This window comes from Solea solea, chromosome 1 (assembly GCF_958295425.1).
Source record: "Solea solea chromosome 1, fSolSol10.1, whole genome shotgun sequence".
NCBI classification, from domain to species: domain Eukaryota; kingdom Metazoa; phylum Chordata; class Actinopteri; order Pleuronectiformes; family Soleidae; genus Solea; species Solea solea.
Genome location: NC_081134.1, coordinates 32,923,307 through 32,939,979, shown reverse-complemented (window position 1 = coordinate 32,939,979; position 16,673 = coordinate 32,923,307). Strand labels below are relative to the sequence as shown.

The 16,673-nt window shown below is 40.9% G+C and overlaps 4 protein-coding genes across 5 annotated transcripts; 2 read left to right on the top strand and 2 right to left on the bottom strand.

The window, feature by feature from the left end:
* Positions 1 to 40: 40 nt before the first annotated feature.
* LOC131455308 (nanos homolog 1-like) lies at positions 41 to 6,782 on the bottom strand. 2 transcript variants are annotated; one of them, XM_058622865.1, is made up of 2 exons: positions 6,701 to 6,782; positions 41 to 1,019 (listed from the first exon to the last, which is right to left on the bottom strand). In XM_058622865.1, the coding sequence occupies exons 1-2, from the start codon at positions 6,769 to 6,771 to the stop codon at positions 437 to 439; spliced, it is 654 nt and encodes a 217-aa protein (XP_058478848.1). In that variant the 5' UTR covers positions 6,772 to 6,782; the 3' UTR covers positions 41 to 436. The 2 variants fall into 2 exon arrangements, with proteins under 2 accessions (XP_058478848.1, XP_058478856.1); XM_058622873.1 differs by lacking the exon at positions 6,701 to 6,782 and adding an exon at positions 1,920 to 2,895.
* Positions 3,376 to 10,173, top strand: kpna1 (karyopherin alpha 1 (importin alpha 5)). Its single transcript, XM_058622853.1, has 14 exons — positions 3,376 to 3,946; positions 4,637 to 4,770; positions 5,543 to 5,656; positions 5,741 to 5,840; positions 5,935 to 6,029; positions 6,113 to 6,244; positions 6,370 to 6,458; positions 6,569 to 6,668; positions 6,762 to 6,925; positions 7,031 to 7,109; positions 7,204 to 7,329; positions 7,437 to 7,564; positions 7,709 to 7,884; positions 8,397 to 10,173. Exons 1-14 carry the CDS (start codon positions 3,868 to 3,870, stop codon positions 8,582 to 8,584), a joined length of 1,704 nt encoding a protein of 567 aa, XP_058478836.1. The 5' UTR covers positions 3,376 to 3,867; the 3' UTR covers positions 8,585 to 10,173.
* A 148-nt stretch (positions 10,174 to 10,321) lies between these two features.
* fam162a (family with sequence similarity 162 member A) lies at positions 10,322 to 13,289 on the bottom strand. Its single transcript, XM_058622899.1, has 5 exons — positions 13,134 to 13,289; positions 12,049 to 12,132; positions 11,748 to 11,859; positions 11,209 to 11,317; positions 10,322 to 11,047 (listed from the first exon to the last, which is right to left on the bottom strand). The coding sequence occupies exons 1-5, from the start codon at positions 13,174 to 13,176 to the stop codon at positions 10,931 to 10,933; spliced, it is 465 nt and encodes a 154-aa protein (XP_058478882.1). The 5' UTR covers positions 13,177 to 13,289; the 3' UTR covers positions 10,322 to 10,930.
* Positions 13,290 to 13,508: 219 nt separating this feature from the next.
* Positions 13,509 to 15,961, top strand: mix23 (mitochondrial matrix import factor 23). Its single transcript, XM_058622909.1, has 5 exons — positions 13,509 to 13,663; positions 14,538 to 14,663; positions 14,776 to 14,922; positions 15,326 to 15,385; positions 15,471 to 15,961. The coding sequence occupies exons 1-5, from the start codon at positions 13,613 to 13,615 to the stop codon at positions 15,519 to 15,521; spliced, it is 435 nt and encodes a 144-aa protein (XP_058478892.1). The 5' UTR covers positions 13,509 to 13,612; the 3' UTR covers positions 15,522 to 15,961.
* Positions 15,962 to 16,673: the final 712 nt, after the last annotated feature.

Below are 16,673 nucleotides of genomic sequence, written 5' to 3'. Positions count from 1 at the left end.
GCAGGATTTTACAAAAGAAAACTGAACCATGGGCTTAAACTGGCATCAACTTTTATTTGTCTCCTGTTCCAAAACATTTAGAAATCCACCATTTGAAAAACACATACAGAAAACGGCAGATAGTCTCTAACATGACTTGACAACACATGACATGTCTGTCATTCTGTGAACCTGAAACCTTTAGTAATTATGGACAGTCCTTCCATTGTCAAGCACCAGACGCCAGAATCTGGATTGTGGAACCTCCGCTGCACAAAAAACTAAAATCTCTGCGGGGTCATGAAGACAACTGTGTGATACGCGTAAGTGGAATCAGATTGTGTTCTGTTCCAATAACACGAAACAGTCTGTGCGCATGAACGCATGGCTAAAAACGTAGTTGAGTAATTATGTACAGGTTTTCCATTGTCAAAAGTCTGTCGTGGTCCAGCACCAGCTACCGGAACCTGGACTTTGGCACCACTTTCGCAGGTTCTCGAGATGTGCGCCGCGCCTGTGGGCAGTAACGGAGAGTGTGCGCTCTGTCCCCGGAGGCTTCGCATGCGGGACAGGTGTAGTTCCGCAGGATGGGGCAGGTGACTCTCCCGTCCATGGATTTCAGTCTGTGGGTCAGGTAAACCCTCGGCGTCTCCCCGTTCTGCTTACAGAAGCAACAGAACTTGGACGAGGAGATGCCGCCGCCGCTGCTGCTGCTGCTGTGGTCCGACAGGCTGCTGGATGAGCTGGTCCGTCTCACGTCCTCCTCCTCATCATCATCCTCTTCCTCGGCTTGGACGTGGTTCCATGGTGACGCCGCCTCCTGCTTTGGCCCGTCACCGTCTCTGCGCTCCACCTCACGGCTGACGCACAGATTCTGTAACAGCGTGCCCAGGTTCATGTAGTCATGCCACATGTTGAATTCACCCTCATCGAGGAGGAGGAAGCTCCGCATGTCTCTTCTCAACGCGGTCATCTTTGGGGAGCGTGTGCGCGTGGAAGGTTTGCGCGTCAGCGCGCCTCTTAGTCCTATATGTAGACACCTGTTGATTGCAACAGTGTTTTGATGATGCCAGGTGTCTGCAGAGGAGAAACAACTAACACGTCTGTGATTTCTGAGTGCTTCTCTTTCATCTGAGATAGCTGCAGTTGAAGGTGATCAAGTGTTTGATTTTCCTCTGCAAAATGAGACGGTCGCCACAGATCTATCCAAAATTAACTCATGGATGACGACAACAACAAACGAACATGCTGGTTCCATGTGAGTGGAAACAAATCATGTCCTTTGTGGATCAATAGAGAATCAGCTCCAAACCTTTAGAAAAGGCGCCTGAATAATGTATATCATACCATATATGATATAATACATAATACAATACTACGAGTGGTGATACAAGTATTAGGGCCAATACTACTACTATTGTTGTTGTTATACCTGTTTATGATATTTTCTGCACTTGACATCTTACTCATTACTAGATAAATGAGGTTCTGTCACATCAGAACCAAGATAATGCCTCCTGACAATGAGGTTTATAGGGATAGGATTTAGATTAGATTACATTAGATTAAACTTCATTAATCCCACACTGGGGGGAAATCACATTCACAAGTGACACAATACGTGATGTACTACTAAAAAACTAAATTAGGCAAATATAAGATGTAATATAAAATGGAAATGGTCTTTATTTTCATTATACAACCGAAACTGCACAACGAAATGTCGAGGTCAGATGGAGGGCCGATCAGAGCCGCTGCGACTGAGCGAGCCGCCACAAGGGACCAACCCGACATTCTAACATATTTCGATGGTGGGAGGAGACCCACGTGGACACGGGCGTTTGTGTGTGTTGTCTGTCGCGATCAAAACCACACGACCTGCGGCGCCAGAGCGTCTGGACAACAGGTAAAGAAACATCCAAACATTCACCGGTACTTACACACTTTACTCCACCGTCTGTCAGTGACGACCTATCAGACTCTTTCATGCATTTCTTTGTTTGTTTGTTTTGTTCTATCTTGCACACGCTTTTGTCGTTGAATGATGTGCATGTTTTTGTGAAGTTACTTCCAATCCAATCCAAATCCACTTAATTTACAAAAAAAACCACAGTTGCCTAAAGTGCTGTACAATAACATTAAAATGACATAAAACACAAGTAAATAAATCAAAAATAAACCTCTGGACACTCTGCTAAAATGAATGAATGGGTGCATACTGATCGCAGATTAAAGGATTAAAGGACATAATAAAAGGACATTCTGTCAAAAATGAAGCATCACACACAGTGGGGAATAAAATGAGCTGATGTCAAACTCACTTAAATCCAATTTTTGACACATATTATTAGGCTTACAAAGAAGTCCGATCTCCAACTGGGAGAACTGGGATTATTTGGATGTCTGTATAGTATAGCGTCCCTGTTGTTGTTGTTTTTATTATAATTACTTGGGAGAATAAGGAAAAGCGCGACCTCTGCTGGCAATAACAGGCACGAGACATAATGACCTATAATGAAAACGTATGAAGAGGTGAAACAACAACAGAGCAGAGAACAAGCCTGGCTCAGCTGTGGACCCACTGAATGCATGAGTAAGTAATAATATTAATAGTGTACAGCTGTAACTATTACAGTTTGCATGTTTTTTTTATATTCTATGCTTTCATTTAAACTAAGGTTGGTTTCTTTGACTTTACATACACTGGAATTCCATGTCACAAAACAGAGGTATCCTAAAAAAAATAAAAGTTAAAAAAGACCTCACTGACCTCTGCTCCACTGAAATCATCCTATTTGCAATTTAAAGAATTAAATCTCAGTTTAATCAAAACTCTGTGGTGGAAAATCTCCTTGATGTTTCCCTGTGACAAATCACATGAGAGAACTCATTGTCTTATTTGTAACACAACATGAGTTTTTCTATTGTGACTGTAAGGAAATGATTTGTGAAATTAATGATTAATATTGTTATAGAACAGAGGTCTCGATGCCAAGTTGTAATTAAGTATTTTGTGTGTTTTTATTCTCATAATAATTTGGCATTATAAATACATGTATAATTGTGAACTATATACTGTTCCATTGAAAAATGAACACTTTTATTTTAAAATTATGTGTCACAATTATTATAATTGTGATATCATGGTGGAATATGATGTCATGTCAACTGAAATGTTGTTTTTTCCCAAAAGAAATGTCTTTCTCCACTTGACTGACCCCTCATGACCAGATTAGACGCTAAATTGCAAAAACATCAATTTGGAACATCTTTTTAATCTCTTAATTCCACTTTCAGATAATCTACGACTTCATTCTGACTATCTGAAACTTGATTCAAGATATCTAGAAAAGGATGTTGTAGATGTCTTCAACTGAGGATAATTAAAGAAGTCTTCAAGTGACGTCATTCTGACGTGTAAAATCTGAATTGTAACGGTAGTTTCGTCGAGTATTTGAGTTTGACATGTATGTGATATAGCAGTTTATGGCCAGTAGAGAGCGCTAGGGTGTTGGGCATATAGTTATTGAAAGAAACGTTGCTGCAATAAAAACAAGCTGAGGAGGAAGATAACGTTTCTGCGCCCGTGTATTGACATCCAGAGCTAGAATTGAATGTAAGAAAATGCCGCTTGAAAAAAAACGTCCCAGCCAGACCGTCTGTCTGGGACCCTAACCCTAACCCATGGCTCCGCCCAAAATCACCATGGCAACTTATGCGCCACTGCTTTCGTGCAGCCGAGTTGAGGCTGAGTTCAGGCTTTATTCAGCCAGGATAAATACCATAGTCCGGCTCAATCCATTCTCTTATCTACTTTTGTGTAACAGTTTTATAACAGCGGGGGAGTTGCGGGGGTTTCGTGTTGCGGAGCGTGTTGAATAACCACGCATGCGCAGTAACATACCGGCGACGGCTGTGTGCGAACGGTGGCCTAGAGAAGAAGGGATTACAGAGCCCGATTTGACAGGTCAGACAATAATAGCTACATGTTTTTAAAGTGTATATGTAGTGACGTTCTGTTTTCATAGGCGAGTGTAATTCACAATGTCTGTAATGTTATAGGGTAAAATATAGGGATTTCACGTGAGCAAAACGTTGTGTTTTTGGAGCTAACCTCAGCACTGCTAGCCAGCTAGCTCTAGATAGCTAGTAGATTGTGCTAACGGCGGCTATGGCATTAACTAACAGACTAAGTGTAGCCATCAGGCCTCTTAAATGTTGTTTTGTGCTTTGGTGATCAGTGATCTATAAGTATAAGCACCACATTGAACTACTGGATAGTAATATGTTGGGTTGCTCTTCAAATACGCAGTGTCAAGACAGAGTAAGCTAACCAGTTAGCTCGTATCCTCAAATGCCCCATTTTTGGAACATTGTTTGATGACGAAACTGATCCTCTATTTATACCACAGCCGGACTTTGAACATCACTGTTAGTGAGTGGTGTGCTTGTCCTGTCATGTACAAACTGGAAACTTGTCAAATCTTTCACAGTCTAAGTCTGTTTGAACTGCATAGATGCGTTATTACACAACTGGAGGTGTGATTCAGTAGGTCAGCATAACATTACATAGCTTGTTTTGAAACTGGGAAGTCAACAAGATTTTTCGCCAACACGTCTATCGCATACTAATCACGTGTGTCTGCATGTTTCCCAGGCTGCACAATGAGTCAGAGTAAGGACAATGCACGACTCAAGTGCTACAAGAACAAGTCTCTCAACACAGATGAGATGAGAAGAAGGAGGGAAGAGGAAGGTGTACAGCTCCGCAAACAGAAAAAAGATGAACAGGTGGGCAAATGTTCTGATTTTGTAGGGGTTTGACTAATATTGTTTTTGTTTTTTGTAGCTAATTTTGACTAAATAAAACAGATTTAATTATTATAAATGATACACTGATGAACACTGATGATCACTGATGATCTTTTAATCTACTTTTTTTGTGGTTATATTATTTATATATGTAACATGTTGCATTTCTGCATTAGTATATCTAAAAACAAAAACAATAATACAAAACAAATGTTAAATAGTACACTTACATTAGCTCACACTCTTTAAATCCATAGAAATTCATATTCCTACTCAAAGTTATGGACCATTGTGGTCACCTTTTAACAATAGGCCACTGTTGGTTATTATTGTTATGGAGATTGTTTTTGGTGTGGACAAAAAAAAATATACATGATTGTACTGATGCATCACTAAGAATGCATCACTGCTCAGAGTAGTACGTCATGGCTACAGCACAAACATTACTATATATAGTATATGCCAGTCTCTTCTTCGCTGACTTTTTCTTGCATGTCGGAGGAGTTCTACACCCTGACGTGTCAGGATGATTGTTTGAAACATTGGTCCACCTACACAGTTACCCAAGCAACCCATGTAGATAGATTGTTAGACTGTGGTTATGTGTAATTTCATTAAAAAAAATCTGATTTGCCTGCAGTCTTGAATCTTGTTTCATGTCTGTTTTTTCAAAAATCATCGTTCTGAACAAGACATCTTCTAAACAATACCAAACTAATTAATTAAATACTTTAATACTATTGTGTTCCAGCTGTTTAAGAGGAGGAATGTTGCCACAGTGGAGGATGTTGGAATCCTGGAGGAAGATGGAATGGCCGACAGTGGCTACTTGGAGTCCCAGGCTAACAACTTGGACCCACTTATGGTGAAGAAAAACAGAAATATTTAGTTAGACGTGGCAGTTTTTCATCTGTGTTTGTTTTAATTCTTAACATCCAATTCTGTACAGTGTGGGGTGATCTCTGAAGATATGATTAAAATGATCTTCTCCAGTTCCCCTGAGCAGCAGCTAATCGGCACTCAGCGCTTTAGAAAACTCCTTTCTAAAGGTAAAGTCACTGTTATTCCATAAGGTAAACATTTGAAACTGTAGTGCCGTATAAATATTGCTTACAATTTGTTGTATTTTCAATTTCTGCACAGAACCCAATCCACCCATTGATGAAGTCATTGCTACTCATGGGGTGGTGGAGCATTTTGTTGAGTTCCTGAAGAGAAGGGAAAACTGCACATTGCAGGTATGCATGGACATTGTAACTGCAATTGGAGAGGTAAAACAATCTTGAATGTCATGAATTAATTTTTGTTCATATTATTTTAGTTTGAAGCTGCATGGGTGTTGACCAATATTGCATCAGGTACATCCCACCAGACACGGGTGGTAATCAAGGCGGGAGCTGTGCCCATATTCATAGAGATGCTCAACTCGGATTTTGAAGACGTACAGGAACAAGTAAGAAGTGTTCACATAGATGGCTAATAAACCATTATGTTTCATTATAATAAGAATAGATGTTGCTCTAAATATGTTTGCCTGGCCCGTTTGATTGAATAATAATTCAATTTTGTACCTCTCAGGCAGTGTGGGCCTTGGGAAACATAGCAGGAGATAGCACGGAATGCAGAGACTTTGTCATAGATTGCAACATTCTACCTTCCCTGCTGCAGTAAGTAATGAAGCCTCTGAGATATCCTACATCTTATTACACTTACAAATAAAGAGCAACCCTTATCCTTTGGCCTTTGGAAAATGTGCATGTTAAATCTCCTCTCACAGGTTATTGGCCAAACAGAATCGTCTAACAATGATGAGGAACGCAGTGTGGGCACTCTCAAACCTGTGCAGAGGAAAGAACCCGTCTCCGAATTTCACTAAGGTAATCTGTCACAACTATGGCAACACACATACCTCTTACAGTATCTGAGGTCACAAGCTGCATACTCTATACCGCTCCATGCTTTTCTTCCAGGTGTCCCCATGTCTCGGTGTGTTGTCCTGGCTGCTTTTCGTCAATGACACCGACATCCTGGCTGATGCATGCTGGGCGCTCTCGTACCTGTCTGATGGCCCCAATGACAAAATCCAGGCTGTTATTGACTCTGGAGTCTGTCGCAGGCTGGTAGAATTACTGATGTAAGGCTATGGTTTTTTTGGAGAAACATGTATGCCTCTTGTAAAGGGCCAAACTACAGAAAGAACACGTGAGTGAGCTTAAACCACATACCTGTTTTGTTCCAGGCACTCTGATTATAAGGTGGTCTCCCCTGCTTTGCGAGCTGTCGGTAACATTGTCACTGGAGATGATCTACAGACACAGGTAAGAGCAACATGTCTACAAATTAAAGTTATTTTGCTTTTTCAGAAAGTGTGTGGTTACTTACACGTGAATGTTTCAAACTTTGACTTCATAGGTGATTCTGAACTGCTCAGCGCTGCAGTCCCTTCTTCACCTCCTGAGCAGCTCCAAGGAGTCTATTAAGAAGGAAGCCTGCTGGACGATCTCCAACATCACTGCAGGGAACCGAGCACAAATACAGGTTCGTGCGTGGGGCACTGATTTACCTGAAAGAATTGTTACTCATAGATGTTTTAAGTATGGATTGATCTGTTCCTAATTGAAAGAGCCTTTTCCTTGTCTTTGTAGATGGTAATGGATGCAAATCTGCTGCCTCCTCTGATTGCTATCCTCCAAGTAGCAGAGTTTCGCACAAGGAAGGAGGCAGCGTGGGCCATTACCAATGTCACCTCTGGGGGCTCTGCAGAGCAAATCAGGTACGACACCGGATGCATTGTGGCATATAAATACATTAGCCTACATGCAGCCTAAGTTGCCTTAAGCCAGCCAGCAGCTTGTCTCTTGGATGTGTGGTTTTTTATCATGTTTGGTGATTGGCTATTCTCTGCTTCCCCCTGCAGGCACCTAGTGGAACTGGGCTGCATAAAACCCTTGTGTGACCTGCTCACGCTCATGGACTCCAAAATCGTTCAGGTGGCTCTAAATGGTCTCGAGAACATCTTGAGATTGGGAGAACTGGAGGCCAAGAGAGGCGGAGGCATCAACCCCTATTGTGCGCTCCTTGAAGAGGCCTACGGTTGGTGTCCATATTTAAAAGAATCATTTTTATTATGATATTACAAAATGCAGAAATGTAGAATGCATTTTTTTTTTTAAAGGGGGTTTAAATTAATCAATTACTCAAGTAGTTGATTGTGCTTCTCTGCACTTTTGTGTGACAAATTAGTAATGATTTGTCTAATGATTTGAATAGAGCTTTGGCGGTTGACGTCAGGCAACCAAAACAACATCCATTGACATATAGACCTGACAACATGTCAGACACTTGGTCACTTTGCCGGCTGTTTCCATAAAACAGCAAGATGCTGAATCAGTCGGAGACAGGCTAGGCTAACAAGCCTTTTTTTTTTAGAGCATTTTACCAGATCACCAAAGATCATGAGGATGGGTGATGGGAACCCACAGGCAACAGATTCCGCTTGTAGAGTGATCACTTAATATCATTTGTTTGTTTTTTACAACCTTACCTGCCAACATGGTGGTATGAGCAAACTTGAGTTCAGCTTTACATTACCCTCTACTTCTCAGGTGTGGACAAGCTCGAGTTCCTCCAGGGTCACGAGAACCAGGAAATCTACCAGAAAGCCTTCGACTTGATTGACCGCTACTTTAACAGTGATGAAGAGGATCCGTCTCTGGCTCCGGCTGTCGACCTGCAGCAGCAGCAGTTCCTCTTCCAGCAGTGCGAGGCCCCGATGGAGGGTTTCCAGCTATAATGCTAAAACCTCTTCTCCTGATGTGATCCACCTTCATCCTCAGCTCTGCTCATTTCTCTCGCTCCCTGCCCACTGCCATGATCAAGGGCGGACGACAACCCTAGGCAAACGATTTTTAATTGTCATTATGAAAATTGTTACCATTACAGGAGCACGTGTGTGCATACGTCTAATGTGGGTCAAGTTCTGCATTCTTGTCAGCCAGTTTGTGAAGGTCTCACTCATCATTCTGAGCCCTCCAACCAGCTCACGCCCCAGCACCTTCTACTAGATGATCCCTGCAGCACCTCTCCTCTTTCTTTTAGTATTCCCATCCCAGAAAGGCATCTCTCCGTGTTCCCACAGGGTTGATGATCCCCATCTCTGGTGCAGTGAGAGTTTTAGGCCTGCTCTGCTTGTCTGATTGAAGCACTGATGACTTGAGACAAATGTGGATGTTTATTTTACTCGCTCCCACACAGAAGAATGATCTAACCAGAACACTGGATTGACCATAAGACGCTGACCATATTATTAGTTGTGGTCACTGGACTTAACTGCCCATAGCAGGGCCGCGTGGCCAGTCCCAATCCCCAAGACTTGACTTGACTGAAGGCACTTAAATGACTTGAATCAAAATGGAGGCAAATTCCCTCACCTCCTTTCTCTGGCCATTGGATTCAGTGACCACAGATGGACAAATCAGAAACTTGACTGCGTCGTTGATGGGGTGGAGCTTGTCGGTGACACACCAGGCTGCTTGTGTTCCATCCTGGATCTCATTTCAAACATTCCTCTATCCAGTAATGGGACTTTTTTTTCCACCTGCACAGACTGTCTCCTGCCTCTGGTGTGATACGAATAACCCCATGGAACCATGGGAATTGGAGTCTTCCCTCGCACTGAGACAAATGGACAGACTTGGACGAGACAAAACAGACTAATAAACCCTGGATTCTGTCCAGCAGCAAACCAGCGGGAATTTTTATTATCTTACAATAATTTCATTTAATTTGCAGCACTTTAGTTCAGGACTGATGCCTCATCGAGAGTAATTTTTACATTAGCTATTTAATTGGTTGATGATACTGCTCATCCCTCCTCAGGAAGAGGTGTAGAGGTGTGATCTGTATCCTTGGTCCCCTTCTGATATTACAAGGATTACAATGTTCTTCACTGTTAACCCTTGACACAAAGGGACTCCAGCAGATAGTAGACTGAAACTGTTAGCACACTAATTACAATCAGTGGATCATACTGCCTCAACAAAGCTACAAGAACTTTATTGTGACAAAGTAAATCAATCTCTTTTTCCCCAGAGAATTGGATGTTTAGGTTGGCGTCTATTATGTTGCTGATGGTGCCATAATCCTGACTGCAGAAATCCCTCCAGATAATTTCAACAAACCTACACATGAAAACTTGAAGACTGGCGATCATCTTAGTTACCTAAACTGAATGTTTGTTTACCAAGTTCTCTTTACATTGCCTACTTTTGTCAAATTTCTGCAGGAGATGACCAGCTCTACATGTTCATTATTGTTTGTTGTACTGAGTTTGTGCACCTGTTCCCTGTTCTGCCATTTGCATAAAAGCCGTTTCATGAAAAACAGTATACGTGAATCAGTTTCACTTTACGGAGGACAATATTGTCTTGATACACTTTAAGCCATGTATCATTTACTGTGTATGACCACAAAACGCAAGCTGAGAAGGTTCGAATTGGTTTGATTTACAACACTTGTAATTGTCAATAGGTCAGTGAAGCAGACATTTATTGAAGTCATTTCCGTTGGTGCTCACATAAACAACGATCCCACAAACAAGCTTAATTACATGAGTATAGGGGCGGGGCAGATGTACTGCGCTGATATCGAGTCACTACTTCAAATGGGAACTGAAGACCATTTAAAACCCTTATGAGCTGAAAAGTCTTCACAAGACATTCCATTTACTGCCTCTGATGCAAGTTTAAGAACTGATACCTAAAGCACTTGCACTACAGCGCCTGAGAGGTACGTGTTCAGAATCCACTAGAAGCACTGACAATTGCAACTGGGGTTTCTTTACAACAGAATATTAGTAAATCATAGTTGCGTGAATGCAAATATTCAGAAAATCTTAATTTAGGAATACGCATCAGTGTATTTGTAATACCACCATAAAAATGGACACTAGTTTCAACCTTCATGCATTGGGTCTAAACCCCACTGTGTAGTCAATCAGCTGGTTGCAAAAAAAAGTTACACCAGGTATTGACTGCAGTTCCACATGAATGAGAGGTTGTGATATTATATAATGGAAAGGGAAACAACTGGTCCAGCACTTGAAGACTGAAATGGTTGTGAAGAGACGAGCCATTCTCCATCACTGAGCCTTCTCAGGCAGGGCAATGGCAGCTTCCACATCTTTATTATATTCCTCCTTCCATTTCGCTTTTTTCTCCATGTTTATAACCATCAGCGTCTCATTACGGCCAGCAGCCTGCAGAGGATGGTACAACGTAAAAGATGATTTCTATATGTGACTTTCAGAAACAGCAGTGACCTTTGGACATAAGGAATCTACAACATGGCTACAAGCAAAAATACAGGACCAAAAAAGTTGACAGACCAATGAGCAAATGCTTGTATAGTGTCACTTACTCGCTTTCCTTGAATCGCCATCACCACACAGGCCACAATTGTACCCGCCATCATTAAATAGCAGGCCTTCACTCTGACTTTGGTTCGGGCAGCATCAATCATCTCGTGTCTGTGGCACAAACAAGTGTATAAAATACTTTTTAAGGATAGTCTTTTTAATACATTACAAAATGTCAGAAAATGTACATAACACTGATTTTCTGCTGCTTTTAATCTTACCACTGTAGCACAATATTGCAGGTGATGTGTGTGTTCCTTCTTTCAGCTGTCTACATTCATAATGTGCATTGTATTGAGGAGGGAGTCTGCAGTTTGTATGCATGACAATCAGGTCTTTTGTCAAAGCAGCACACCTTGATGTCAGTGATTAACCTCCAGCCACAAACAAACCCCGGTGTTTGAACTGCAGCCGTCACAACGTGGCTCATCTAGTTATCCAGCTCAGTTTCTTGAGCGAAGAAAATTAACTCAATCACACGCCAAGCCAATCAAATTGAAGTGTTCTGGGAGGTCTGGTGTAAACAGGAAAGGGTACTTACGACACAAACTCTGGTATCTGGTCTCGGGTCTTGAAACGTCCCGACCAGATCAACATCTTCTTGTCCAGGTCTGATGGTCTGGAGCCTGGCATTCTGAACCCGTCACGGGCTGCTGTATGACAAAACAAAACACAAAGTTTAAAGCACAAACAATGATCCCAAAAAGATATACTTTTTCTTGTTTATCTAGTTTTACAATCCTTGGTTATCAGATGCCAGACACACAGAATTATGACAAAATCTAATAAGCATGGTAACTTACACAATTGCGAGGCAAATGAATTGGACCCAAAACTCTTACCTTGTGCTGGAGGTGCAGGCTGTTGTGGTTTATTGCACATCCCCCTGTGGCTCCATGATTCTGTGGCCTGTCTATATCTTTGACCTATTGAAAACAGATCATTCGCAATGATGATTTATCAGCCAATGACACTTGGCTGATAACCCGACCTTGGGTTCCATGAAAGGCGCTTTATAAATCCAAGTCATTATTATTATTTGAATAACACCAGCAAAATATAATCACATATGTGATTATATGTTTCCTTATGGAATTAAAGCCCAAGACAACTTGTGGTAGTGACGCAATAACACTTAATAATAATAAATAACTGTAGAAAGCGTAAACCTCTGCCAAGGTTGCTTAGTTGGTTTCCCACGGTGTCAATAAACTCCTATCTCGCAATGTTTACAATTTGTTTCATTTTATTGTTTATATAAATGTGGAGCCCCCACGAGAATCTCATAATTTCTTATTTGGGCCAAAACCTACATGCACCAAGAATGTTGACAGTAATTGAACTGTACAAGTTTCACAACAAGATGACAATACAAGGTGCAAACAGTACCAGTGTTCTTGAGTGATTGTATAAACAAGCCATGCTGTGCTTGTGACGTAATAATATGCAGGTTCAACAGGTGGTTTTGAGAATTGTAATCCTGATCTGATAAATTTACAAAAGCAACTGGGGGCCACTATGACACGTCCTGTCATAAAACAACAATAAACTAAATTGCAAGATACATTTATTTTTTTACTGTGGCGCTTTTATAGGACGACTAAACTACTAACGTCACACATTACTGGATCTTATCATTATCTCTGCAGACTAAAGTGTCGAGTCACGCAACTTCATTGTAGCAAACAATTACAAGAAATCTTTGTACAAACAACTGCGAAATAATTTAACTGCAACAACAAAATTCTTATGTAACCCATAGCGTTAACTAAACATATCGAGTGGTGGAAAGGGGAGGGTATGAGGAAAGGCATAATATGCAACATTACGGATTTAAAAAAACTGCCGTTTAACACCACGACAACAGCCAGAATCTTTCAGTGAACAGCCCGAAAACAACACAAATATTAAACGTAGCGGTACTGACCTAAGATGGTGCGGACAGGAAGGCGAAACCTGACGAAATTCATACTTATGATCAAACCTGAACGTGGACCAAGAGTTGGTTTTATATCAGCTGCTGAAAGTCAACGAGCACAGCGAACAAGACCCTGTCACATAACCGTCAGACGCTGATGTTTGTGCCTGATCAAAAATACCGCTTACGCATACTTCGGATATTTTATTTATTTTTATTTCAATTACACAATGTACATCTGTCCAGTTTACACTTAACATTTGACTAGTCTGGTTAATTGTACATGCATTGAACTGAACTAGTATTATGTCGTAGTTCTTTTATTTCACATTTGAACATAGTTCAACAGTCCAATTAATATGTTTATGATTTTGTTTTTTTTACCATTTCATCTAGGTTAGGCTAGGCATCCAACTGGAATATGTTTAATTCAGGCACCTTTCTGAACAGCCTCGTTACGTCGCCAACAGAGGACCCCGCAGTCCACTATGGCGGTGCCCGGTGGAACTTTAAACTGTGAGGACTTTTCAATGTTTCAGGTAATTTTAACGTTTGATTCGTCGATCTGTTCGAATGTGTCACGAAACGGCGTCTGTCGGAGCCGTCAATTTCAGTCGGCTTCCGTAGCATTATATTCAACGGTTTCCATGTATTCCAGTGAATGAGTGACCGTGCTGTGTTAGTGTGTGTGTGAGATGTGGATCAGGAAAGTGGCTGCATGAGGTTTAAGTTTAATAAGGGCTAAGAGGAAACAGCTGATCTGTACTTGCTGAATAAGTTCTTCGAATTGTTTGACTTTTGGTATATTCTTATATGTACAACAAAAAAGGAAAAAGGGATCTTAAATAGTGATGAACAAGTCCTCTCAATAATCCAAGAACAAAAGTATAACTAAACTGCTCAGTGATCTATTGTACAAATGTGACATTTAAAAAACAATTTAAAATGAAGTATGCTAAATATATGTATTGTCACTTTAAAATGATCATTCTGTACGTACTTAAGGGAAGGGTCTTGCTTTACAGAGGCTGCCATTTTGTGCCGAAATGTTACAGCAGCCCGAATGGACAAACCAGGCATTGCATGCATTTTTGCTTCTTGAAGCAGAACCTTTTTGTAAAAAAGGATAAAAAAAAAAACATATCCTCTCTGACATGTGAAGGCTCATTTAGTTCCCCTACATGCCTAGGAAAGGGAGTGTTCTATTCAGCAGTTGTTTGAAAACAACTGTAGAGTCTAACCGAGCTGAGTAGTGCTAGAACTGAATAATGCCATAATTCGTACTCACTAGACTTACAAGATTTAAAGAAGTTGTTTCATACTGAGCTTTACAGAAAATCAAATTGTAAATAACTTTGTATCATTGTTTTTGATAGATGTCTATCTTTATCCCTCTGTTGGTATTATTTTTAGGAGGTGCTGAAGGCGATGCGCACCATCGACGACCGGATCGTCCATGCCCTGAACACCACCGTGCCCACAGTTTCATTCTCAGGCAAAGTGGATGCCACGCAAACATGCAAACAGCTCTATGAAACTGTAGGTTGTTGAGCCTAAAATGAGTTGGTATGACTTGTGTATCCTATACCTTTTTTGTTTGTTTTTCCACAATAAAAGCTTGGTTATTTCTTGTTATCCATGTGACCCACAGATGATGGAGGCCCATCTGAGCAGAGACCAAGCTATCAAGTCATGTATATCCCAGACATCTGAAGTGGTTGGACAACTGCGTGAGGAAAGAGCCAAGAACAGTGAAAACCTGGCAATCATCAAACAACTCAGAAAGGAGCAGACCAAAGTAAGTCCTAGAGGGACTTAAAAAAATGGTGGGCCCACTTTACGAGAAGTCCACCCCCCTCTCTCTACAGTCACATCAACATGGTGTTGTGCTCAAATCATTGGGACATGAAAAACCTCAGCTGTGAAGTAGATTTACAGAAAGTTATTTTATTGTGTTTTTAAATGCAGTGGTATTTTGCAGAATCTTGTAAAAGTAACACATTATATGTAACTTTATTTTTTTGGGGGGGGGGGGGTTCTGTATGATAAACTGTGCTTTCATCATTTGCAGTTGGGTCAACTGATAACTGATGACTTTTGGTACAGAAATGTGTGTGTGTGTTAAGTCAGATATGTCATTTTCCTGGAAGTGACATAATAATACATTTGTGTGACACATCTTTGCTCCTCTCTTTCTCCAGTTAAAGCTAATGCAATCAGAGCTGAATGTTGAAGAAGTTGTCAACGATAGAAGTCTGAAGGTATGCTCACTTTTTGCCCAAAATGCCCAATTATTAACACAGTGTTGCGCAGCATGTCATTGATTCCTGATTTTATTTTCTGCAGATTTTCAAAGAAAGGTGCAGAATCCACTACACGCCTCCGAAGGTGAAGTGAAGCTGTGGCCTCAGAACAGATGCTTCACTCAAGGTTCAAATCCAGACACTGTGACTACTGCTTCTGAGTCCGGAGTGCAGTCACTTCACATCATGTGACATCACACTTACACTATATTCCTATGTGATTGTTGTATTACATGCCCATGCTGTAAAGCAGTGTTTCATGTGCTTCTTAATAAGAAACATTGTACAAAAGGAGTGTTGTTGCTTTTTAAAAAAAGAAGATGGTGAAAAGTGGCACTGGCTGTCTGAGTGATTTGGTGTCTTTTACATCTGTGATCCTCTTTAATCCAAGGCTGTCTTAAATTGAACTTGAACAAAGTCGATGTAAAGTTTTAGTCAGGCAACATTGGCCTACAAATCTGCTTGTTCATTCCCACCTCGGGATGAACCTCAACCTCACTCGAATAAACATTATACCCAAAGTCTGCACTGACACTTGCATTCACAACTCTTGTTATTGAATGTCTAATTTGGTGAGACTTATTCCACACCCAGAGAACCTGTCTGAGGGAACTCACAGTCAACAGTTTCCGGGTTAATCTAAAAACACAACATAAGGTTTTTGAGTTAATCGCAGTTTAAAGAAGTCCATATGACCCATGTTCATTGGGAGAGACATGAGTGATATTAAGTGACTATAATACTATGCTTTTCACAGTGCTAGTGCATTTTATTTTCACTTTGACATTTTTCATATCCAACACAATTTTGATCCTTTTCCAATCCAAAAAAGGAATAAAATGGCATATACATATGATGACAGATTACCATTTTACCTAGAAAGTTTCAGGTTAAGGAAGCTTTTTGAAAGACTGCAGCCTGCGCACACACTGAGTGATAGAGGGTGTGTGTGTGTGATCACATCAGAAAATACCTTATTGGGTCGTCGTCTTTCATTACCGTCACTACATTATGCAGCTCAACCACAATTTCAGGGTAGAGCAGCCCTCTGAAGACTTGCACATGAAGGTAAATCGTCTCCTCCCACGTGTACCTGCAAACAAACAAAATACAAGAAAATTAAATGATTAAATTACATAACACACATTGTAACTATGACAACAAATGAGAATTTACACAGACAGGATATTTTACATGTGTTGTCTCAGGTGCAGAACTGTTGCACACGGTAAAGCAGAGGCCATGA